The sequence below is a fragment of the Amblyomma americanum genome, chromosome 6 (assembly GCF_052857255.1).
Source record: "Amblyomma americanum isolate KBUSLIRL-KWMA chromosome 6, ASM5285725v1, whole genome shotgun sequence".
In the NCBI taxonomy this organism is placed as follows: Eukaryota; Metazoa; Arthropoda; class Arachnida; order Ixodida; family Ixodidae; genus Amblyomma; species Amblyomma americanum.
The window spans coordinates 72,010,885-72,035,057 of NC_135502.1; the positions used below are offsets into that span (position 1 = coordinate 72,010,885).

The 24,173-nt window shown below is 46.5% G+C and overlaps 1 protein-coding gene across 2 annotated transcripts; it reads right to left on the reverse strand.

Annotated features, from left to right (window-relative positions):
• Positions 1-8,484: 8,484 nt before the first annotated feature.
• On the reverse strand, positions 8,485-23,931 carry LOC144094769 (uncharacterized). 2 transcript variants are annotated; one of them, XM_077628674.1, is made up of 7 exons: positions 23,647-23,931; positions 15,395-15,745; positions 12,545-12,859; positions 10,661-10,912; positions 10,235-10,400; positions 9,691-9,853; positions 8,485-8,749 (listed from the first exon to the last, which is right to left on the reverse strand). In XM_077628674.1, exons 1-5 carry the CDS (start codon positions 23,750-23,752, stop codon positions 10,297-10,299), a joined length of 1,128 nt encoding a protein of 375 aa, XP_077484800.1. In that variant the 5' UTR covers positions 23,753-23,931; the 3' UTR covers positions 8,485-8,749; positions 9,691-9,853; positions 10,235-10,296. The 2 variants fall into 2 exon arrangements, with proteins under 2 accessions (XP_077484800.1, XP_077484802.1); XM_077628676.1 differs by lacking the exon at positions 9,691-9,853 and having other exon boundaries at positions 8,640-8,749; positions 10,240-10,400; positions 23,647-23,917.
• Positions 23,932-24,173: the final 242 nt, after the last annotated feature.

Consider the following 24,173-nt stretch of genomic DNA (forward strand, 5'->3'; position numbering starts at 1 on the left):
CACATTAAACTTAAAGAATATGAAGCATCAACAAACTGCAGACGATCACCTAAAGTGTGCAAAAAATTGCAGTGACAAAAGCGTCCTGTTCTATGCTTTCCAAAAATTATTTCATAAGATGCTCTCGTACTGCCTTTCCTTGTTTGGCGGTTTGTGCCGTGTGTCGTATTCATTCACTCTGCATGTTCATATTCAATTTGACTGCCCGGGCATCCCAGACGATAACTGTGCGTCTGTCGCGTCTAAAGTCACGCCGCCTGCTCCTCAGCTTCCCAATGCAGCAGCAACTTGGTTCATGGTGATGACAGCCGTTGTTCGGTTAGAAGACTTCATTTTGTTCTATTATCAAACTGCCTACGTATCTGGCATCGCAAAACAGCTTTTAAATTTCTACCTTAGCTAAGAGCCCTACACCTGGCATCTCTTCTCATATGCAAGAATCCTAGCCTCGAAAGGTGAAAAGTCGGCGTTGCAGACAAATATTTCTGTACCGTAAAACAGTTTTGTAACTCTAAACGGCGTGCTTGAAACGGCGTGCTTGAGATCACCATAACGCCGAAGCTAAATAACTGAAGGCCTTATCTACAACAGAGCTGCATTGGCTAAACAGCCCTTCAAAGCGTCAAAAACAGGCTGCGGCGGTCAGGAAGAGAGCGACAGAGTCGTCTTCACTCTCCTCATATCAAAATCTCAACCTTCCCTTTTAAAATGAGAAGCTTTCATTCATGTTGCGCGAGAGAACGGCAGGTGGGGGATTTTTTCCTGAACGTAGCTCTAAGAGTTACCACTGTAAAGTACATTTCGGTTTTACTATGTCGAAACCTAAATCGCGAAATAGGCTTGAGGAGTGAGTGAAAGGGAAATAGTGCGCATTTGCAAGGCTAGAAAAAAAAGTGACCTCAATAAAAACGTCCTTTTGACGTGCGCCGTGCCTTCGGCAACAGAACAACTTCACCGAGCTTCTGTACTTCGTTCTGTAATGTGCAGCGGAATTCAAAAGCAGAAAACGCCACAGGCACATGGCAACAACGGCACCTTTCCAAGTCACAGAAAGCCGAATGCGGGCACAGCCCGCAAAGCAGCTCTGTTTCACACACTGCTCAGCGGTACACTTCATATAGTATGTAGCTTAGACGCCCAGAAAGGGTCCAGAATATAGGGCAAGTACAGCCACTTTTATGAATACGTGTACCGCTCTTGCAAAAAATTGCTCCCAAAGCTTACCCATATTTGGAGATCCTTGAAGGCATCCCATCGTTGCATTATCGCCGGTCTCCGATATGTGGCCCAGGGGACAGGATCTTGCGGAGGCAGGGCACAACTGTGTCGCAAAGAACCACCACTAATCGCGTGCGAGGCTAACCCCATTCGCCGCAAGGAATACACGAGCACAGCAGAAAAACGCAGTTAGCCTCACAAGGTGTTGCGTTTTAAGCAAGCCTTTGCTGTCAAGCGCACGCAAACTCTCCGCGAAACGTCCTCGAAAGGTAACTTTCGAACTTATAGAAATCCGCTGTAACGGCCCCAACGCCGCAGCCTCTGACATTACTCGTCACCGCCTCAACTCCCTTGATTGCCCGAACTCGCCGCCTTTTTTAATCTTAGAATGTTCCAGAAGTTTCAGTTTCGAGTATCAGCAGCCGTCGCATACTCCGCACAGATGCGAACGTGAAACAGCCCTTGCCTACTATCGCGAATACTACGGCTTTTCTTCCTAGGCGTTTATCTCACCTACTTTGTGCGCCCATGATGATGCAAGTTTGAAGGCGCGGCCGCGAGTATCACGCGCAGGGCGCTTTCGTGCACAAATAATGACCCATGCGCGCCAGGATTTATGCGGTGGCGCCGACCTCATTTCCCTCCCGCCATTTACTGCTTTGGTGTGTAATAGGCTCGTGCCTGTGACACGGCATAAAACAGAAGCGTCAGAGCATCATTGATAAGTGTCACCGGTTTGCTTGCGCACCGGCACGAGTGGCAGGTGGTGGAACTTAGTTTAAAATAGCTTTTTGCAATTCCTCGACAGTGGAGCGTACGCTAAAGCATACTTTAGCAAATGAGGGCCTAGTTTTCGAACTGACTCGTGCATTCTATTGAATTGATCAGCATTTTTGCTATCTTATGCCGAAGTATAGGGCGCAAAGTCGCGACCTCACAGGCGAGCTGCTTCGATCATCTGAAACTGGCACTTTAGTTTCTACTTCAAAGACAATGAATAGTTAGTTAAAAACAAGCATTTTTTGCGGCTGAACAATCTTCGTCCACAGCGAAGGAGCAAGCGACTGATCGAGCGTTTTTCGTACGTTATCATGTGTGCTAGTTCTTTCTGGTACACCACCAATTACTTCACTTCATCTGGCGTAGTTCATTAGATGCAGCTTTCACTATCTTCATTTGTGTAATAAACAGGTGAATGTAGCTCTCAAATGCTGCGCGTTTAATTGTGCGATTAATTGCACATCTGGGAGATAGCCTGCGGTTACCAACCTACTCTCTGCCCAATGCTCCCCCTTTTCTGCATGCGATCAGGCAGTTTATGTATGCGCATTATTACTGTGCCTTCACAGTGAACCTAGTGAATTCACCCTTTCGTTACTGAGTCGCTTTGGGACGTTAAACCTTATGAACCAAACAAAAGCTCGCAGTGAGGCGCACACACGTTGTGATGGGGCGAAACGTCGTGACTTCTTTCATCTTTCTGTTCAGCCAAGATTTGCTTGTCTTCCTGAGCACTTAAACACAGACGCTGACGTTTATCCTCCATTTGGAGCGATAGATTATTGCCAAGACAGCTAAAAACGATGTTTTTAGGAGACTCCGCGGTTCCCCTCAGCAAATGGAATGACGGGTTGGCGAAGTCATCGTTCCCTCGTAATCTTCCAGACGCTAATTTTCGCGAGCAACTTTTCAATTCTAATCTTTAACAATTAAGAGTCATGAATGGCTATGCTTAAGTTACTAGAAATTTCAATCTTTTACTCCATACTAACGAGAGGTTTTGGCTAATAGGTGCTCAGCTTTTCTCAGACAAATTGCATAATCGTATTTATTTTTTGCAGGTATGACCCACAGTTCGCGCAGGCCGTCGCATCCAGCGGACGTCGCCTCATTAACGTGTGGGATTGCATTACGCACCAAGGGCTCGGGCCACTGATCAGGGTCAAGGGAACGCTGACTGCTGCTTCCTACGAAGCTATTATTCAAAATGACCTTCTCCCTTTTGTTTTGGACGGCCCGTTTCCTGATGGGTGCTTCCTCTTTCAGCACGTCAGAAGTCCTATCCACACATGCAGGTATGACAACGTTTTAGCTCAGGTTATGTCACGCCGAGATAGTGTCTGCAAAACCAATTGCATTTCCATCAAAAGTGTGAACTAAAACTGAGTAGAGTGAAGAGCGAAACAAAACTACGCTGATAAGCAGGTCATATCTGGCAGCAACGCGCATATAGCAAGGCAGACAAGACATGGAGAAGACGAGGAGCAAAAGTGAACATACCGCCAGCATAACAGCCTTCATTTCGATTTCACTGAAATAATAAACGTTTCTTGTCCCTATAAGCACCTCTTCCCCCTGTTTTGGCAATGCACTATAAGGCAAACAAAGTCACGTTTTCTCAAGGAACAATTGTTTCCATGTGATGTCATACTACACTAAAAGCGATACAAAACTGACAGAATCGTTCCGCTTGCTTTATTCATTGTTCCCTTGCGTATTTTTCACTGTTCTTACTTTCATGCAAACACGAAACGAATGCTTGCTTGCAGCGTGTAATTGTTTTCTTTTTTTTCTCAGGCGGGTGCGGCAACTGCTTGAAGAGCTCTGCATCCAGGAGCTACCATGGTCTCCCAAGGAAGCAGATTTTAATATCATTGAAAATATATGGGGGCTAATGAAAAAGCGACTAGCGAAAAGGCAGCTGCACGAGTCATCGCCAGATATTCTTTGGGCGGCGGTTCAAGAGGAATGGAGCAGGCTCCAGGCTCTTCCTGGCCTTGCAAGGAGCCTGTTTGAACCCTTGCCTGAGCGCCTTCAAAGCGTTGTGAGGGTGGGTGGGGCCTATGCACGCCACTAGTGCAATGACGTGTTTGCTTTCGCATAGAGACAGCCAGCTGGCTATCCTCCTTACTTCTTTTCTTGAATTGATGGGATAGTGCTCCTGTCAATATTATGTGGATTAGTTGCACTGAAAAAAATAAAGTCTATCTGTTTGTCGAGCTTATGTAGTACTGGCTAAATGCAGCGCTGTCATCTATCCCCCCCCCCCCCTCCTCGAGTTCCTTTTTACAAACCATCACGGACATAAAAAAGACAGTAATAGAAAAGGATACATCTTTGCTGATGATAACCGAGCCAAAATAAGTGCTTCCTGCAGAGCCACGTAGGGTAGGCACTTCGGCGCCAAGGCGATATCACGCTTGATAAAGCTTACTTCCTACCGTCCCTCCCTGTGCTGCAAGAATGAAAACGGCCCGATAGGCAGGTCTGCGAACCGCAGCTCCGCGTGGTGAGATTCCACAATTCTGATCGACAGTGATCTGTGCTAATATTTTTTGCCCGCGACTGTACGCTAGCAAGCCCACTGCCAAGTACTTGTTACCCTTTGCTGATGGTGACAGCAGAAGCAGTCATGACTCAGCAAGGCCGACCACATATTACCTGTATGTCACCACAAGTACACCCAGCTTCACTCTACTGCATAAATGACCTTTGTTCACTTCAGAATAACTTGGTAAGTTACATGCGATTACGAAAGAAACTATTCAAATTGTACTCTTGTGAAAGTAGACAAGCTGAACGGTGGGACAAAAAAAAACACAACACTTACCCCGACTCTCAAACACGTTCTCCGACAGCTGCTGCTTCGATGATGGGCTGAAGGTGTTTTTAAGCTCAAAGTTTTCTTTGGGCAAAAGCCTTTACTCTGCCAAGGTGATGTCTATACCACTAGCTTTCGGCATATTGCTACGCTACTAACTACTCTAGTGGCGCCATACAGCGGCTAAACTGCATTTCCTGGCAGTTGACAAGCCTTGAGCCATCTCGGGGCTAGAGGCTATCGTCTTCTTCATCTCTCGTGCTGCCTGCTGCATTGCGCGTTCCAACGGCTTGCGCGTCTAATTAAAGCAAGTAAACCAGCCCTGCTTACGCCAACCGTTTCTCAGTGACATATTTGGTGGAGGTGCTGGGTAACTGCCCATGTACGCTGACCTCGAGGACACCTTTGACGTCAGCTCTCAACGCGTGGCTACAACACCAGTCCACAAGGCGAGCCGCCGCGTACGAGGCCTACAACCCGAGTTCGGCCAACTGACAGCGCCGGTAAGGGCCATGACATCCGCGGCTAGCCAGACAAGTCAGCACTCCGGAAGTGCCCAGCCATTGGTCCTTCACGCACCTCGATCGCCGCCACCGTTCCACGGGGACAGGTTCGAGGACGTCGAAGACTGGTTGGCCAGCTTTGTCCGAGTGGCGGGTTTCAAAGAGTGGGACGGCGAGCGCAAGCTGCGCGACGTCTACTTTGCGCTGCAGGACTCGGCCAAAACGTGGTTTGAGAACCACGAAGCTTCCTTTACCACCTGGGAGGCTTTTCGTCGAGAGCTGCTAGCGACATTTACCAGCAGCGAAAGAAAAGAGAAAGCTGAAATCGCCCTGCGCTCGAGATCACAGCAGCCGAACGAGGGCGTCGCGATGTTCATCGAGGACATGACCCGACTGTTCAATCGGGCCGACCCTGTTATGCCCGAAGCCCAGAAGGTACGCCACTTAATGCGTGGCGTAAAAGAGAATTTCGAAGAAAAATTCTAAGAGCACCTGAGACGCCTGCGCGCTGTGTTCGAAGCAATTCGGTCGGCCGGTCTTTCCCTGAAGCCCGAAAAGTGTCACTTCGCTTTCGAAGAGTTGAAGTTTCTGGGCCACATCGTGAGCGCTAAAGGGGTTAGCCCAGACCCCGATAAGACTGCTGCCGTGGCTGCTTTTCCTGTGCCCACCAATAAGCGCAATGTGCGCCGCTTTCTGGGTCTCTGCGCCTATTATCGGCGTTTTGTGCAGAACTTCTCCCAGATCGCTGAGCCCCTCACGCGACTCACGAAAGATTCCGAACCATTCTTCTGGGGCCTGGAGCAACAGCAAGCCTTTGAAGACCTCCGCACTCGTCTCCAAAGTACGCCCATCCTTGGACACTTCGACGAGTCAGCCGACACTGAACTACACACAGACGCAAGCAACATCGGCCTCGGTGCGGTCCTTGTGCAGAGGCAGGATGGTCTCGAACGCGTAATCGCATACGCGAGCCGCACATTGTCACGATCTGAGGCGAACTATTCCACCACCGAAAAAGAATGCCTGGCCATTGTGTGGGCAGTAACAAAATTTCGCCCGTACCTATATGGCAGCCCTTTCAGGGTCGTCAGCGACCACCACTCGCTGTGTTGGCTGGCGAACCACAAAGATCCCTCGGGACGGCTTGCACGCTGGAGCCTCCGACTTCAGGAATTCGATGTCACCATCGTCTATAAGTCTGGTAGAAAGCACAGTGATGCTGACTGTTTGTCTCGTGCTCCTATCGAGAACAACCGAGCTGACCCCGACGAAGATTCTGTTTTTCTTGGTGCCATCTCCACGTCCATCCTCATTCAACACCAAGGGGACGACAGCGAACTACGGCCCCTCATTGAGTATCTAGAAGGAAGCGCTCAGTCTCCCCCGCAAATCTTTTCGCGCGGGCTGTCGTCGTTCTGTTTACGTGACGGCGTCCTGTATATGAAAAACTACAGTCCAACAGAAGCTGTCTATCTACTCGTCGTGCCTACGGCCCTTCGCGACGAAGTCCTGCAGGCCAGCCATGATGACCCATCTTCTGGTCACCTGGGTTTTTGTCGAAGTTTGGCACGATTACGGCAAAAATACTACTGGCCAAGGGTTGCTGCAGTTGTGAAACGTTACGTAAGAACTTGCCGCGAGTGCCAGCGTCGCAAGACGCCGCCGACTAAGCCAGCCGGCCTACTCCAGCCTATTGATCCGCCTCAGGTTCCCTTCCGCCAAGTTGGCATGGACATACTCGGCCCATTTCCGGAGTCCTCGCTGCGCAACCGCTATATTGTGGTCGCCACCGACTACCTCAGCCGATACAGTGAGACTAAAGCTCTTCCCCGTGGTACTGCTGACGAAATTGCGGACTTTTTCATTCAAAACATTGTGCTTCGTCACGGTGCACCCACCATCGTTTTAACTGACAGGGGAACAGTGTTCACCTCGGCCCTTACGCAGGAGGTTATGCGCCTAAGCGGCACCAGTCACCGCAAAACAACCGCTTACCACCCTCAAACGAACGGCCTCACCGAACGGCTCAACAAGACGATCGCCGACATGATTTCTATGTATGTCGACGCGGACCACCGGAACTGGGACGCCATACTCCCTTACGTCACCTTTGCTTATAATACTGCGGTCCAGGAAACGACACGCTTCACTCCATTTCGTTTAGTACATGGTCGCGAAGCCACAAACATGCAGGATGCAGTGCTGCTTCCCGCTAGCGCTACCCCCTCTGTTATGGGTGCTGCCCAATTTGTTCGTTACGCTGAGGCCGCCCGTCAACCCGCTCGACAGCGCATCCGGCACCAGCAAGTTCACGACGCTCAGCGCTACAACCTCCGCCACCGAAATGTGCGTTACCTGCCCGGCGAACATGTCTGGGTGTGGAGCCCAATCCGCATGAGGGGACGCTCTGAGAAGCTTCTACGCAGATACTTTGGCCCCTACGAGGTGCTCCGCCAGCTCAGTCAAGTTACCTACGAAGTTCTCCCCCAAGCAACAGTTCGCTCTTCTAGACGGCCGACCTCCGAAGTTGTCCACGTCGCTCGGATGAAGCCGTACCACGCCCGCTAGCCCCTCCCGCGTATCTACACCACACGCCAGACACGTGCGACTACCCTTGTGGTCCTGCCTGCAATTGCTACCACACCGAGTCGGTGTTTTCAAGAGAGGGGGAGCAATGCTACGCTACTAACTACTCTAGTGGCGCCATACAGTGGCTAAACTGCATTTCCTAGCAGTTGGCAAGTCTTGAGCCATCTCGGGGCTAGAGACTTCGTCTTCTTCATCTCTCGTGCTGCCTGCTGCCTTGCGCGTTCCAACGTCTTGCGCGTCTAATTAAAGCAAGTAAACCAGCCCTGCTTACGCCAACCGTTTTTCAGTGACAATATCATTGTTGCCTTGAGCAGCTAGCTTCTGCTCGAGTTTATATTCGAGATAAAACATCTCGGTAAGCAACTCCATGGGGCAGCTTGCACCTTTGAGACACCGTCTGCTTTGAACTTGTAGTATTACTGAATGAATGTAGGCCAGCCGTTGGATAAAGGTCTAAAGTAAAAAACGATGGGTATGGGGGTGTTGCGACAGGGGAGCTACGGATCCCATAAATCATAAGTAATGGTTTAAGGTACTTCACCGTCCACATCACGAAAAATACAGAATACAACTGGTGCATAAAATTACGAAACGCTTTTACTATACATATAGCGGAAAACTGTGTCCTGCACGCGGCTTTTTGTCTTCAGGAGCACGTAAGGCTCTTCCCGTCTGTCCAGTTTCCACCGTGTTCTCTGTAGATTTTCTTCAAACCTCCGAGACGAAATTCAAAGGCAATACGAAGATCCGTCTTGCAGGTTGTACACACTACGTGAACCTCTTTGCATGACGTGGACGAGTCATCCTTCCCAAAACCACCACCACCACCAAGCAAGAACTGAAAAAAGGCAGCAGAAGGGAAAGAAAGACCGAAGAATGTTATCAGTGTTGTCCCAGGTAAAAACTGAGAAAAACTATAGCCCCCATATGTTGGCAATCCCGTGCATTTTTAACCTTCTTAACCACGTATACAGAGACGTCCCAGTAACAAAGCTGTTCTTCGATTTAACGTAAAAGTACTTAATTGGAAGAGTGGACACGCCGGAAATGTTCCACTTGTAGCATACCTGAGAGTGCGGAGCATGTGCTAGTGGTATGTCCAGTTTATGCGCGCCAAAGACTAACGTTGGTCGCTTCCTTGAAGCGTTTGGACAGCAGGCCACTCTCGGAGGACTTAACTGCTGGGAACTTGGCCGCAGAGTTGGCAAGCACCCCAGGCAATACGGGCCTTTCGTTTTTTTTTTTTGAGTGACAGAGGCCTCGACTCGCGGTTGTGATGCCATCAGATATGCGTGCACATACTCTCATCTTTCTTCTCACCACATCGTCACTCATCACGACCCTCTTTCTTCTTCTCCTCCCCTTCCACGATGCAGAGTAGCAGGCCAGATATCAATAATTTTGCCGACTTTTTGCCTTCGTTTTATTAATTTTATCTATCGGTCTATTCATTTCATCGCGTTGGGGTGGGAGAAGGGGAAGACGTAGGCGAGTTTCGTCGTTTTGCTAATTAACTTGCAACATTTTCTGTTCCAAATGAAAATATAGTCAGCTGCGCATCGTGGAATTGTAGCAGCGAATTTCTACTCTACGTCGGTCTTACATGGATGAGAGACTTCCCTTAGCGACAACAATCACTTAGCTACGCTTGCATTAATAAAGTAGCATATTTCGCGAATAAGAAATAAAATATTGTTATTATTATAAATACCGTAATTACTATTGTATCTGCTGAGGAATTTCTGGAACATGAAAAAAATACTATGACCTAAAAGATACCTAAACACAGCAGCAAACTTTGTTGAGGCTGGCCACTTGTGACGTCATGGCCCTGATGACCCTCCAGCCAACCAACATGAGTGATGTGTTGCCCGTGTGTATATTTTCCGAGTCCTCCCTTCGTATAAGTGAAAACCGCGATCTCATGCCCGACGACTGGTCCCTAGAAAGAAGGGAGAAAGAAAAAAAAGAGCGCGTATATATAGACTCTTTTTTTCTAGATTCTATATTAGAAAACGCAGCAGTCTCAGGGCTTCTGAGCGGCCTTTATGCCAACATTAATCTTATTTTTAGTCTCACTAACTGCACTCGTTCGCAAACGAACAAAAATTCGTTTCTTTGATTTTGTGCGCAGCGTTTAGAATAGATTAAACTACGGCACTTATCCGTACATCATCAGTACTGAGACATTAGCAGGATCTAATAAATATTTGTAACAATTTACAATGATGAGGCGCTTCACGCATTTTTTAGAGTCGATCCTCTTTACAATAAGTTGCGGCAACATAATAAAAAGTACGATCAAGAAAGCTGGGTCTCTCACCTTACAATTATTGGAGGCAATCATCTGCACATCCACAAGGCTTCTACCGTCGCTAGCCGCTGCTACGTAGAGTATAGCGTCCGGTAGAGGGAGAGCAGTACATTCAGTGTTGCCATAATTCCAGTCAGCAAACGATTCCATTCTATTACAGCTTGGCTGTTTAATGCTGAAACAAAGGCAAATAAACCGCTGAACTCATTATAATGGAACATTCCTTGAATAGGCATGCATGCCTTTTCTCCAAAATATGCAGACGCAAACACAAACTAACTGTTTCCTGAAGTATCATTTATTTTCATGATATGGTGATAAAGACGGCTTGAAAATTCGCATATCTATCTTATTTTCGCTCTTAAATGTTTGTATTATTTTCTCAAGCATCATTTGGTTCACAAATACTAAGCATTTCTTTGCAGATGTACTCACCGCAGATGATGGTTTTGAAGGTTGCCGTCGCTGCGGTAGCCGGTCTCTTCCCGGAAAACGTCACTAACGGAGGTGGCGCCACCCAGGAGCCACTACGGCACACCAGCTCCCGTGGTCCCCGCAGCTCGTAACCTTCGAGGCAGTGGTATCGCGCCACAGATCCATCGGCCGGTGTCCGCCAACACGTCTCCTCGCCACTCACGTTGTAGTAGCCGTTGACGATCTCTGGCGGCTCCGGCGAGCAGCCGGCATCTGCGCAAGCAAGCAAAGTTTAAGCTCGACACTGACAGCCTTCGAAAGTTTTGTACTGACGGAACCATCCGCCAGTACTTGGGAAGCGTACTGCCTGTTGAAGAACTGTATAGTGACCTTTAGTAGAGGGACACTGAGGACAGAAGAAGTTGGCCTGTGTCGCTAAAGTACCAAGCATTAATCGCAGAATACCACTCTAGTCGAAAACGGAGCATTTATACGCTGGAAAAGACCAAGAACAAAATACTAGAGGCGACATCGCCGGCCCATTTCGCAATTAAAGGGTGCTCTGAAGGGTGCTCTGCTAACATGGCGGTATGCCTGAGATGTTAAAGCACGCCGCTTTATGAATATTGTCCAGCAAGAATTTTTAATGCGTTTTGTAGAAGCTGAGTTATCTTTAGTCAAAATTTGAATTTCAGTATGTCATTTTCTGCCGTATTGCGATGTCCGGAAAGCAGAAAGGATCCCTATCAGGCTGTTGACATTTGTTCTTGTCTCTTTTTTTTCATGAACATAAAGTTATTGAGTGATTGACATTTTTACTGTATAGTTCCTCACGTTCCTACTATTCTTCAGAAACAAACATAAGTTTCGAGAACACCATCACCGCACTGTTGCAGTTACCGACCCTCTTTTGAGCAAACTGATAACCGCTATTGATGCTAAGACATTGTTATTCGTTAGCGACCCCGGAGAAATCTCAAGCTCGCGTTAGCCTTTGAGGACATGGGCAAATACTGACTTAACCATTTCCTTTAGGCTCAAGCGATTAGGTGATTATTACGCGCTAGTACGTGACATCGGGCCGCATTGAGCCCCCACGTTATATTCCTAAATTTTGCTGCCTATCATTAAAACGGGCCTGCATAAAACAGTAAATGAATACGCAGCACGGCGAAAAGCTGCTGCGATGATCGTACTATGAAGAACTTTTGCGTCCCCCGCAGCGCATGGTCCACCGTATCATTCATTGCACCTGTCATTAGTTGTGGGGACTGTGTTCTACTACCACACTGTAGCACTAGTCGGAGGCATTCATTTTGTGGCTGACAGCGCACTTTCTTCACGTGCGTGACAGTAGCTGAGCGGGTAGCATAGTAACCGACAAAGGCAGCGCTGGGTGACATTCCCTGGACGGTCACCTTTCGAGATCATGACCCCAAAATCACGCGGGTGAAAGCCAGGGCTGCTAGCCTTCCCCCCAGTAGGAGACACCACTTCGGGATGCTGCCTACTCGCCACACGCTGCCACAAGTAGCCGGAAAATCTCCAAAAAGCTCACACCTTCTTACTACAAGAACAATGTCGTCCAGTTCTTCCCTGGCTAGTCACTATCCGTGCTGCCTGCTCGGCTACTGACATGCATACGAAGAAAGTGTGCTGGCAACCCCAAATTGAATGCCTCCGACAAGCGCTGCCGTCTGGTGATGAAACATAGTCCCCACTACTAATGATAGTCGAAAAATAGATACTGTTGACCATGCGCCATGGGATATAGATAAGTGGAAATCATATGATACGGCCCTCATACTCTGACTAACAAGGTGCCGGCTACAACATTATTTGCACTGCACTAAGCTCCTTCTTTGTAAGCACAGCCATTTATCCGTGCGAAAAGACACCACCCACCTCCGAACAATTTGTGCGAGATGCCGGTGCGCCAGTCTGTGCCTAGGACAATGACGTGGCAGCGAAAGGTCAAGTTCCGGTAAGATAGCCAGTCACGAACTTGGAAGACGCGCTGCAGTCGAACCTCGTAGGTAGAGTTGGCCGCTACCCGGACACTGTCGAAGGGCATCGTATTAAGGTACACGCCGGTTTGATCATTGTACACGCCGCACGCTGGCGAAGGCTTGGGGAACATGCCTCTGCAGTCCAGCTCCACGGCTTCTGTGCACGACACGCGGTCAGAGAAGGTCGTCCAGCTGCCTTCTTTGCAAGAGTCTGCAGCGTAAGGGCGGAGAGGGCAACTTGGTGAGAATAGCTACAAAAGGCACGTTCTTATTTCTAAACAGTGCATACCAAGGCCTAGCAATATATTATATATTATGGTGCTAATATTCTCTTCAAGGACAATGCATTGTTTCCCCTTCGTTCAACACAGAGGTGCTGAGTTCTAGGTTTAAATTTGCCGGAGGACCTATGAATGAAAAATAAAAAAATATCTAGCGGAGAGAAGGAGCATAGTAAAAAGTAATGCCAAGTCTACCAACACTGGCACAGATAAAAACTGAAAAACTTACTAACAGTCCATGCTCACGCGCGTTGACCACTTGACACACTTTTTTTTATTAATTGACTTTTTCTTTGCACCAAGGTGCTCAAGAAAAGCTGTACGCAAATATATACGCTTTTTGTAGCAAAAAAGTTGCAAATTTTGTGGTCGATTTAGTCGCTGAGGGTAGGTACCGACCTCCAGTCTTAAGCACGATCGTTGTAGCATGTTCCAGGGCAAGTCATTCATGGATTCTACTAGGACAGTCTTTGAGTCGGTATCAACCAGGTATTTAGGGCGGCGTTCTACCGTCTTTCTTCTTCGACCTTAGACGTGCGTTCGACCGCCTTCGTTCACGTGCGCCAACATATGACTACTGCTTCCAATCAATGGTTTTCGTGCTCCGCCCTGAAACTCAGGTTTCTTTTCAGATCTTTAAGATGCTTCCCAGCTCTTTATTCGTCCATGCCCTCAAATGGTTGCAATAGCAAAGAAACCGACTATTTTAAGCAGAAAATAACTCTAGAGACATGAAAAGTAGCCGATTATGATGATGATGTTGATGATGATGGTGATTAATTTCTTTGCCTTGAGTTGTTAGATCGGTTGCCTTCGCCTCCTCGGTTTTTACGCACTGACGATCAACGCCCTTAAACAATCGCCATCTGTTATTAGTACGGTCTACGGTTGTTTTTTTTTCAAGCTATGTTTATTGCCTCAGGGCATAAAGGTTATGAAATGTTCAGCGCCCTGCTCTGTTCAGCGTCAGTTTTAATCAGTGGGGCAATGTGATCTTTGCCGGCTTTAGAACTAGTTAGAAGCTGATAATTACGGAGTCAAATGGAAAGGCGCGCTGACTCTTCAAAGCAGCGCCCATAAAATGCCATTCTCTCCCCCCTCCCCCCCGAATTCTCCTCCCGACTACTGCTGGTTGCGGCAAATTGGCTTCGTAGCAACAGTGACAGGTGGAGCGTGCACTGTATCGTGTACAGAGTGTATAGCAAAAGTTTACAGTGGCTCTAATCGCAGCACCGATGAGGTGGCAGCCAAAGGGAGAAATCATATATGCATCCACCATTTGCGCTAGCAGTATGGTTCCCGCGCGGCGGGCATGACAGCGACAACCAGACGCAGCCCTTATCGGTTGCCCTGGCGTAAAGCGCAAAGCCAGCACCTGCCTCTCTGCCCTGTCACCTTTTAAGCGACAGCACACCCGGCTAAATTTTCCTTTTGTTTGTAGGAGAAACGTTTGAGAGCACTGTGGCACTGGAATTGCGGCGCGAAAGCGGGCATGTCAGGTGGTGTTTTTTTTTTTATTTCGCAGGCATCTGCAGTGAGCGGAAAAAAACTAATACGTAAAAAATGAAAAGTTATAAACTCTTCAATCAAACATTCTGAGGGCCGTTCTACAACTTTCCTATTAGAAATTTTTTCCAAAGTTCTTTGATTGCGAAGATGCTTAATTAATCCTGGCTAATTTTGCAATTAAGCAGAATACGAAAAACTGTGTGACTTGCTCCGTACGATAGCCAGAATCATGCATTTGGTCGCGTCGGCTTAGGCATATTTTTAATCCCTGGCTAAAGTTAGCTCGGACACCATGTACATTTTTATTCCTCATTTTTCGCTTGTATTTAGCTTCCAATCACAAATAGAAGAGGCGAAAATTATCCATATTACGTTGAGATATACCTCACGAACGTACTCGGGAACTCATTAAGCTAAACTGGACATGACATCCAACACAAAATTTGAGCACGAATGATACCAGAACACAGTAGAAAGGTCTCAGAGTACAAAACCGATTCAAGGCTTCATTTGTCTTTCTCCGTCCGCCTCTTGCGCATGCAGCCAATTAGAAAACTAGCCCCCCAAAACCTGGGCCACATAATTGGCGCATGAATGGCAGTGCTCCAACCAGTACGAAACGTCTGATTAGCCTACACTCACTGACCTTCTCGGCGAGAGCTGTCGAAATTCGCTGGTTCAATTCGGCGCAGTCACAATAGTTAGCCACGTGCAAAATATGCACCTGAACGAATGTCCTTCTCTCATTACGCATGGTAGTTGTACACTACTAAACTGCTGCTTGAGCTGTGCCGTGGTCGAAAATAATATTGGTGTTAGTGCAAAGATCACTATGCTTTCCGATTTCACTGATAAGTCCTCGTGCTTTTTTTTCACTATGTTCCGGTCTACTGGAATGCGAGGAAGACGCTGTGCTACCGAATTGAGTGCACGCAGCGACACGTGCATTCACTCACCGACGATAACGGTGAGGAAGAAGTCGTTTTCGGAAGCACCGGCGTCCGTCTCCACCCTGCACGTGTAGTTTCCCTGCATGGCCATGTCGGCACTGAGGATGGTGATGAAGGAAGGGGAGCGGTTGCTCAGGTCGACTCGCTTGTCGAACAGGTTTCGCGCCAGCGGCCGGCGCCCCTTGCGCCACACGTACACCTCGGCGCCATCTTTGAACCAGAGCACGCGCCGGAGGTCCTCGGTGGAAGACAGCACGAAGAAGCAGAGCAGCGTGGCCCCTTCCCCTTGTAGCACGTACTGCGTCTTGTTGCTGTCGGACAGGAGGCGTACCTCGGTGACCACCACACCCAGCACGCCTGCACATCATCATCACCTCCATCACAATCATCACCATCACGCGGATCACGCCGGCTGCAGGACAAACGCCCATCCTCACACTACCCATTAATTCTTCACCCGTGCTTGTGTCTTCTTATTACACCAATAATCATCTTAGTTTCATATCTTCACTTGAACGTAGGTAACCCACTTTTACCGACTGTATTTTCCTTCCTTTCGAGTCCAGCCTATTACCCCAAGAGGCCATCGGCCATCTCTTCGCTGCATTGCAGTCCTACACATGTTGACAGTTTCCATTTTCATGCCAATAATCTCTTCTTGAGCCCTAATTCACGTTTCTATCTCTCTGCATCTTAAGATGAACCCTCTTATTTTCTTTCCATAACAGAGTGGGCTATCGCTAATTGAGTTTCGAGTCCTTTCTTTCGCCAGCAAGTTTCGGTTTCATAGGTGAGCACTGGCGTGTGCAGACTGCGCTCAAGGAAGGAATGGGCCCGAATGCGTGTATATTTGCACTTCTCAATAGTGAACGAGTGGAAACCATTAAACTCGATTAGAGGTATGTTATTCACGCCTTTAAGAAACTGAGCTAAATTTTTTTGAAGCTTCCATATAAAAATTAAAATTTTAAATTGTTTCTATCACAGCGGATGAAAAAACTTCTCGATAACAAAGTACTGACTGCTTTGACAAATTATGTATGTACGTTATGTTAGTCTCTTACACATGTAGCGAGAATTTGCCGGTCATAAAGTTTTGCGCAAAACGTACGGCGGGAGCAGGGGTGAATCAGTTATCACGGTAACTGTCCATGGCGCTGATATGACAAAGAATTGAAGTTACGATATAAACTTCGACAGCTACTGACACAGAAATGTTTGCTTCACCGGCGTAGTTCAGAACCTCTTATATATCTCAATAGTGCAATGACAACGAAGACCGGATACGAGAAGCAGTGGTAAACAAGGGTTCTTTAGAAGATGCTAAGACTGCACACTGATATTTAATTAGGAATAGGGCAAATGGGTTTTTTTAATAACGATGCGTGGGCGTTGTAGCAATTAAAACAGCTCTGACTTTTAGGCTGCATTAATCTGCCCAAACAAAGAATTTTTTCATTGTGCCTTTCTCCCGTTCGCGACGAGAAGTGTTGTTGCGTAGCCTTGCAGCTCCATTACACTCCCCGGGGAACAAAGGATGGCGGCAGAACACCGCCCTTTTTTTTTTCATTCCTTCTCTTGATGGCCTCCAAACAGCGAGAAAAAGTGCTGCTAAAGATTCGTCGCGTTGAAAGCAGACAGAAAGCTACATAAACACAACCACAAAATAAAAAAACTACACCCACAAAATTTTTTGTATAGCTAAGGAAAAAAAAATTGGCCATTAGTATCACGCACAATAGCCAGCCTCTTAGCCTTTGTTATAGACGAAAGAGTGCCGCTTAGACGCACTGTTTTCTTTTCCCATATTTTTTCCCTTTGCTGCGACAAAAGCAGATATTTTGGCACTGCTGCTAGAGCTCGTTACAAAAGAAGCTGTCTTTGTTGAAGACGTTTATATTTTAATCCGCTTTTCTACAGTCCCATATTTCTGGAATTGGTGCTTTTGTGTACCGAATAAGGAATAGAACGATTCAACAATTGTCGGCAGGTTTTGTCATCTGGTTGCGAGAATCAATAATCTTGGTGCCACGACAAAGCGAATGAATATGTGCTCTCTAGCGCGCCTGGCCTTAATGCCTTTTATTTCGACTCCAGAGCAGTGCAGGTGCCCATTAACTTTGTAAGTGGAGGAGGAGGAGAGACTTTATGAAACAGGAGAATTCTGCCTGATTGTTGGCCTGGCATGCTACTCCAGGTTGTAAGAGTGAACTACTGTCGGCAAATAGGATTCGTACATTTTTCGCCCTGGGGGGAAATTGGTTCAGGTGGAAGGCAAAAGCCTATACGGAAAGCTGTCGGATTGTTCTGTTGAAGTCAATTTAATTGAAAGCAATAAACACGTGAGCCGATTGTCGCGCCGTCTGAGTATTCATCCGGGTAACGTTAAGAAACTTAAAAGTATGGCCAAGGATTGTCAGAACATAAGAATGCGTTAGTCGCTTTCATTTCATGCAGGCCGAAACGTTTCAAAACAGACTCAGTAGTAACATGAGCGGTATGATGCGCGGGACTTAATTGAATAACACAGGTGTAAATTAGCTTCTTTACTAATGGCCCAATAAGGATATCCTAGCTTCCTTTCAGTTTCAAGGTTCGTAGACACATTTTCCTGAATTTTCTGTACTGTAGCCACATTGTAACCTTTTTAAATCCTTGAGGCAGTGCTATAGGTAGTAAAAACTGTGGTTTAAATTGCACCAGCTAAAAAATGTCCAGCGTAGATGCGCGAAATTCACATTTTAGCTCATTAATTGAAATAGGATGCAAGTACCGGGTGGTTCACCTAAGATATTCTGAAATTTATTTAATTTTTTAGTGAAAAGAAAGCTTTCTTCGACATAGTATTGTCAGTGGTGTAGCGTATCAGAATACAGTTAGGATGTGCTGACTAGTAGGCTGGTTAACTAAAATTGAATACTTAAATTCTTAACTAATAACACTAGGCTCCTTATTTATTGAGAGGCGCGTAGCCCCCCATACATAAAATTCAGATCAGTTTTTAGAATTTCGAAAATGAACTTACCCTCGGCCCTGTGGCCCAACAAGTTTTGGCTATTTCGACGATTTACGTGCACTGGCAGGGTTGCTTTGCCAGCAGGCTTTCGAAAAGCGCATTTATATTGGAGTTCAGGCTATGATTGTTGGGCCTGAGGGTAGTTGTGCTTTAGAAATCGTAAAGAAGAATAGAGATTTTAATTATGGGGGGCTACAGGCCTTTAAAAAAGGACACTAACAGTAATGAATAAAAAGTTACCTAATCATTATTAGTTAACAAGTCTATTAGTTCACACGTCTTGGCAATGTTCTGATGCGCTACACCGCTAACAATGCTGTGTCGGAAATGCGCTCTTCTAACTCAGAGAGCCCAGTTTTAAAATTTGCGCAACTTCTTAGATAAAATGCCCGGTAGGGGCACAATGTTCAGTGTGGTCTTGGCCTTGCGCTCCGGTATAAAGATGACGTAGACGTTAGGCAGGGATGGCTGTATACTAACTATTCTTACTCTATCACTACATGTTCATTCAGGCGTCGCGTAGTTACATCTGCAAATGACAGGCCTTCGGAAGGTATTTATTACTTCCAAGATAGCTTTCGTCACAAAGTGGAGTACATATTCCGAGAGTTCTGGGTTAGAAGATAAAAACGTGAGCTTTATTACTTAGCCCCACAGCGCGAGTACTGACGGTGGAAAGCATTTGTATTTGAGTTTTGCCAGGGCCTGCGTAAAGCCAAAAGGCGATAGCTAATGGCGCGACGACTAATGCCGTAGTCGCAGTAAGCCACGAAGTGATCGTAAGTAGAAATAATTAGGTCCTTTAAAATTATGTTGGACGCGCTCATTTCTTCATTATGCTTTCCGTAAAGACCAGTGGCATAAACGAGAAAAATTATAGCTGCACAACTAAAACGCATAAGCTCCATAAAAAACAACAAATGTGAACCCGTAATCATAGATGCGCAGGTGCGCATATCATCATCAGCCTGACTACGGTACCCTGCAGTGCAAACGCCTCACACATATTCCACCAATTAGCCTTGCCCACTATTCGATAAACTTGCCCTCTTCCAGTTAATCCCATGAGCTTTTATTACGGAAGGTCATCATACATGATTCCATATCTATTATCAATAAAAATGTATTCTTTTCCGCAACAGCCATGGAAGGAAGGGGGCTATCCTCCTCACTGTTTTGTCACATGAGTTCGTAAATATTAAACAGAATGCTAGCAGCCACAAATAATGCCTTCAACAGTGATGCCCATGTTTATGCACGGAGGCTTATGGCAATACTCCGCGTTTCTAAAGTGCCTTGCGGTGTATTCAGGCGCCCGTGAAAATTCGTTGACGAATCGCAAGTCGATGACTTCGCAATTGCAAGTCGACTGCTTGTGCTATTTCATTTTATAACACAAGCGGTCGGTTAAAATAGATGTCTTGACTTTCATCGGGTTCGCAGTTAAGCACACACACAAAAACCTCTTCTTTTTGCCTTCATACCGTTTCATTAGTAAATGAAATTGTCAAAAATAATTACTTAACTGCCGCTTTTTACCGGTATTTTTAAATCTGGGCGTCAATGCACAAACTCTCGCATAACGATGAAAAAAATGTTTTTATCCACCAACATGCACAGGCCCACCTGAACGCCTACAATCATAGTGAACCCACACAAAGTACTTGCTTCGCGTAAGCGCCATCTGATGATTTCAAGCGTGCGGTTTGTCTGTTAAATTTAGTTCAATTAAAAACCATCACATCTACACCGTTTGCCACAAACTCTTCGAACTATAATCGACTCATTCGTTCACGTTTCCACATCCTTTTATAAACAGTGCAGAAATAACGGGTCGGCTTCCAAGTCCCCAGTTTGTTAAACTGGCATAGTTTCCTTGTGCTATGTTGGGCTGTGATGCGACTTTAAGAAATGTAAAGTGTTGTGATGTCCGCTTAGGGATGCGTCTGGGAAATTCGCAGTGAATTTGAAATCCTTGGCCAAATATGTTCCCAGTATGAAAATATATTTTATAACAGCAAATGAGCCGAGGAACCATTTTCTTTACTTGTGAAGGTTGACGCACAGCAAAGTTGAAAGGCTCCCATTCAGATGCAGTGTGCGCAGTTATGCACGCGACATAGTTTTTTTTGAACGGGCAGTGAAATAGATTCCGTCCATTCCAATTCGTATTGCTAACTAACAAAAATAAATTCACATCAAGTTCATAATTTTTCTGCCCGTATTAATTCGTGTCTCAACAGGATAGAGCGACGAAGGTCAGCGTGAAGGTATGTTTAATGGTACAGAAAGAGTTTTTTTCAACGTTCTTTATAATAGTAAATAGTACATGGCACTAATAGGTGCGCATATCTCTAATGTTACGAAGCAAAAGAATGGTTCGATGCATTTGAAAATACGAAAAATTCCAGAACGATCTCGCTGATTTTCTTTTTCTCCGTGAGGGGTGCCATAGCCGCTACAAAAATTAAACTATTTTTGTTCTCATCCCTTATGATTGGCTTTATTTACACCACATGCTAGCTCTCACCGATATGTAGCACTTCATGTGGCAGCCAGCAAAAATAAAATCATCAAACGCGGCTGGCAACAGGCACATACAGGATATTGATCTCTTTGAAAAGCAATTTGCCCGATCACTTCAATGCATTTATACAAATCTAATTTAGTTAGACTGCAAAGGTGGAGTTTAGCTATCCGTTACAAAATAGGAACAGCTGTTATCAAATATTTCACCTGGTGAAGTAATGCGAAGACAGGAGAAAGATTAAACATTTACTTTCAACACCTCATGATGTTGGCGCGTCCGATGTGTACTTCTATTTGTTATAGTATATTGTGTTTATATTTGTGACTGAAAGAGTTGTACCGTTTATGCGACAACTGAACGCTTCTTGCTTTGACTTATTTGTTGCATATTGTGCGCGCGAATTTCTGAATTTATTGAGCTCTGGGCACCTTTTACTGTTCATATAGCTTTCTACTTAGGATAGGTCATCTCACAATGCGGCACTGTTTATATTTCTGTTTTGCACTTGGATTAAACTTCAATTTAATATATCACATTTCTTCCAGTGCCTTAGTTTCACACTTTAACACGCCATTACCAAACTTTCGGCTTGTAAGTGCGCTTCTTTGTTGAATAGCTAATGTTGTGGCAAAGCACGCTTGCGAGGGTGAACAACCACTCAGGTGGGCCAGACTGAGCAGCGTTTCGCAGTTTTGCGTAACGTAAAACTGTTATAAATCTAGAAGAATATTTTTTTTGCCTTTACATACGACATCAAGCAACCAGTTTTCTTTTAGCTCTTGCCTCCAAAGTTAGCTTCCTGTTCATACACACTGATCTTACGTGCCGCTATGTGCCGTTTGATTGATTAAGGATTAGATAAAAACCCTGTGGCGACGATTAACCTCCTTTTAAGACTGCAATGTGATAGCGTCACAGATCCGTCCCACGCTTGTGCTCTTTCGCTTCCATTGATGCACACATTGCGGTTTATCCCGATACCACAACTGGCGCCGTGGTGCAGCGGTTAAGCGATGCGCCACACCCTAGGCAGGTAGGTGTTCCAAATACAGCCACCACCAGTGGGGCTTGTGAGACACACGCTTCTCTCACCGAGTTGCCGTAAAGTTATTTCTACACAAACTTTCCTTCGGGGGCAGTTATTTCTCGACCAATCAGCTAATGCGCAGGGCCACAGTGGGCTGGTGGCAATTGTGTCAAATTTACGTGAATTGAATTAATTTCATTGCCAACTGCAATGTTGGGCAGCTTACTCACAACACGGTGGGCGGGTTGCCCCCTGCTTTTAATGATACGGACGGACAGACGCCGGCTTTTCTCGAGAACGCGACCTCTAATGTTATCGAGTTATTAAGGCAACTTAGGAACTTGATTCACGAGGATAAAGATACAAAGACAGGATTGACGTTACATTAAATAGCGATAAATTTGTATGCTACATGGATGCTAATCATAAGGGCATACCGAATACATTCGAGACGGGTTTAGTACAGAAGAACATTCGTGGCGTCTTTGCGCAGTTAAGCAACTCCACTTGTAGAACTCTGGTTGGTGAATAGAGTTTCGCATAATTAGTTGGCGTTAGGTGGAGACTTGTTTTCTGAAACACGCTGTCAAAAAAAAAAACTTATTCCCTTCTGACTGCATAAATATTCCTGCTCTCTTTACAGATAATGCACTCTGACCACTGCGCATTCTGGAACATTTTTTGTTCAGAAAATTGTGCATAAGACATGTGGTAAATTTCGGCCTTTCCCGTTCACAGCAAAAGCTCCATTAATGCTTTCTCCTAGAAATTATGGTGTTTTGCATTACGAGACAGGTGAACAGTTTCTGCTCTGTTGAAAAAGATTATAATCGTCAACGCTGACCTTGCTCTGAAGCAAAAAAGCTTTACATCATACACTGCATACATTTTGAAGTGAATTCGTTCTGAGACTGTACGGCTGGAGCGAGTGCTGTCGCAAAACATAAGAAACATTGACGTCAGGCAATACCTAGCTCTAACAGCGAACTTAACTAGCTGTTCATATGGCGCTAACCGATTCTTGCAGCCTTTTACTCAGAGTGTTTTCACAAGAGTGACATCTTTCGTTCACTACTAACTGCTGAGTATTTTTTTACTTAAAATTCTAAGTGAGTGCATTTTCAACGCCTTGTCCCAAAAATCGCATCAAAAGATGATTCCTAGTTCATTTTTAAACAGTAAACACTTAAACAGAAATAAATATTGAATGGCGATGGCACAGTTGCTAAAGCGGAACATTGGAGCTAGCAGGCACGCGATAATTATTCAGTACAAAATGATGCAGCCCACGCATTTGCGGGGTACACAAAATGCTTAGCATCTAGTCTGAACAGCATCAGTCTCGGGACTACGGATAACCGAAGCAAACAGCACTTGTGATGCCTCTAAACCTGCCGATGGAGAACAGGGCATCCACATTGTACTTTTTGCTCACATCGTAGATTACCTAAGGTCACCCTGGCGGTGGCAGCCTACGCCCGTTGCCAAGCCCGCTGCGCGACGGTCGCACAGTCCCGCATTCACACAGCTAGCGTACAGCGCCTATTCTCGGGACCTTGCACAACTCCAGATCACGGTCGCGTACGCGAGCGCCGTGCACGCATTGTCTCTCTACAGCCATTGGCGTGACCCGCCTGTAATGACTCGCGCGTGACCGCGCCACGATTATGCGGCTGCTGCCCCACCTGACACCGCAGCGACCAGCAGCATGAACAGGGCGACCCAGCTACGTTGACGTCGTCCCCGCTGGGCACTCGTGGCGCAGGCAGTGCTTCCGACACACAACTCCATGTCCGGCACTTTTCCTCCATGAACGCGGCTGCCGCCGGTCCACTAGAACTCCGGCAGTGGGAGTTTATTCCTTTCGTCGCTGCGCGGGCTGGGTCGAAACTCCGTAAACGGCGTGGAGAGGCATCAGTCCGGAGTCCACGAAGAGCACGCCCGCGCAATGCGAGCTCCCGGCGCCGAGTGAGAGCGCGCGCTCAGCGCGGCGCCCGTGGCATCAGCGACCCTAGCGCCCTCTTTTACGTAGAGGGGTATCGGCGAAAGTGAGGGCTTCTCGCAGGCGAGTGTGCCAAATGCGCCGACGCGTCGTTTCATGTCGCTTTTTCACCACTTCGCTGCCGCTCGCAAAATTTGCTCTTTTTTTTTTTGCTCTGTGTGTTCCGTTCTCCGAATTCCACATGTCACTACAGAGCAAATGGCTATAAGT

What these genes read in the sequence shown, in the direction of transcription:
- LOC144094769 (XM_077628674.1), bottom strand. Translation starts at nt 23,752, where the DNA reads ATGGAGTTGTGTGTCGGAAGCACTGCCTGCGCCACGAGTGCCCAGCGG. An exon ending in CTCGCACAAATTGTTCGGAG is followed by an intron (nt 10,913 to 12,544) that starts GTGGGTGGTGTC and finishes TTGCTTGCGCAG; the next exon opens with ATGCCGGCTGCTCGCCGGAG. An exon ending in CTTCAAAACCATCATCTGCG is followed by an intron (nt 10,401 to 10,660) that starts GTGAGTACATCT and finishes CCTTTGTTTCAG; the next exon opens with CATTAAACAGCCAAGCTGTA.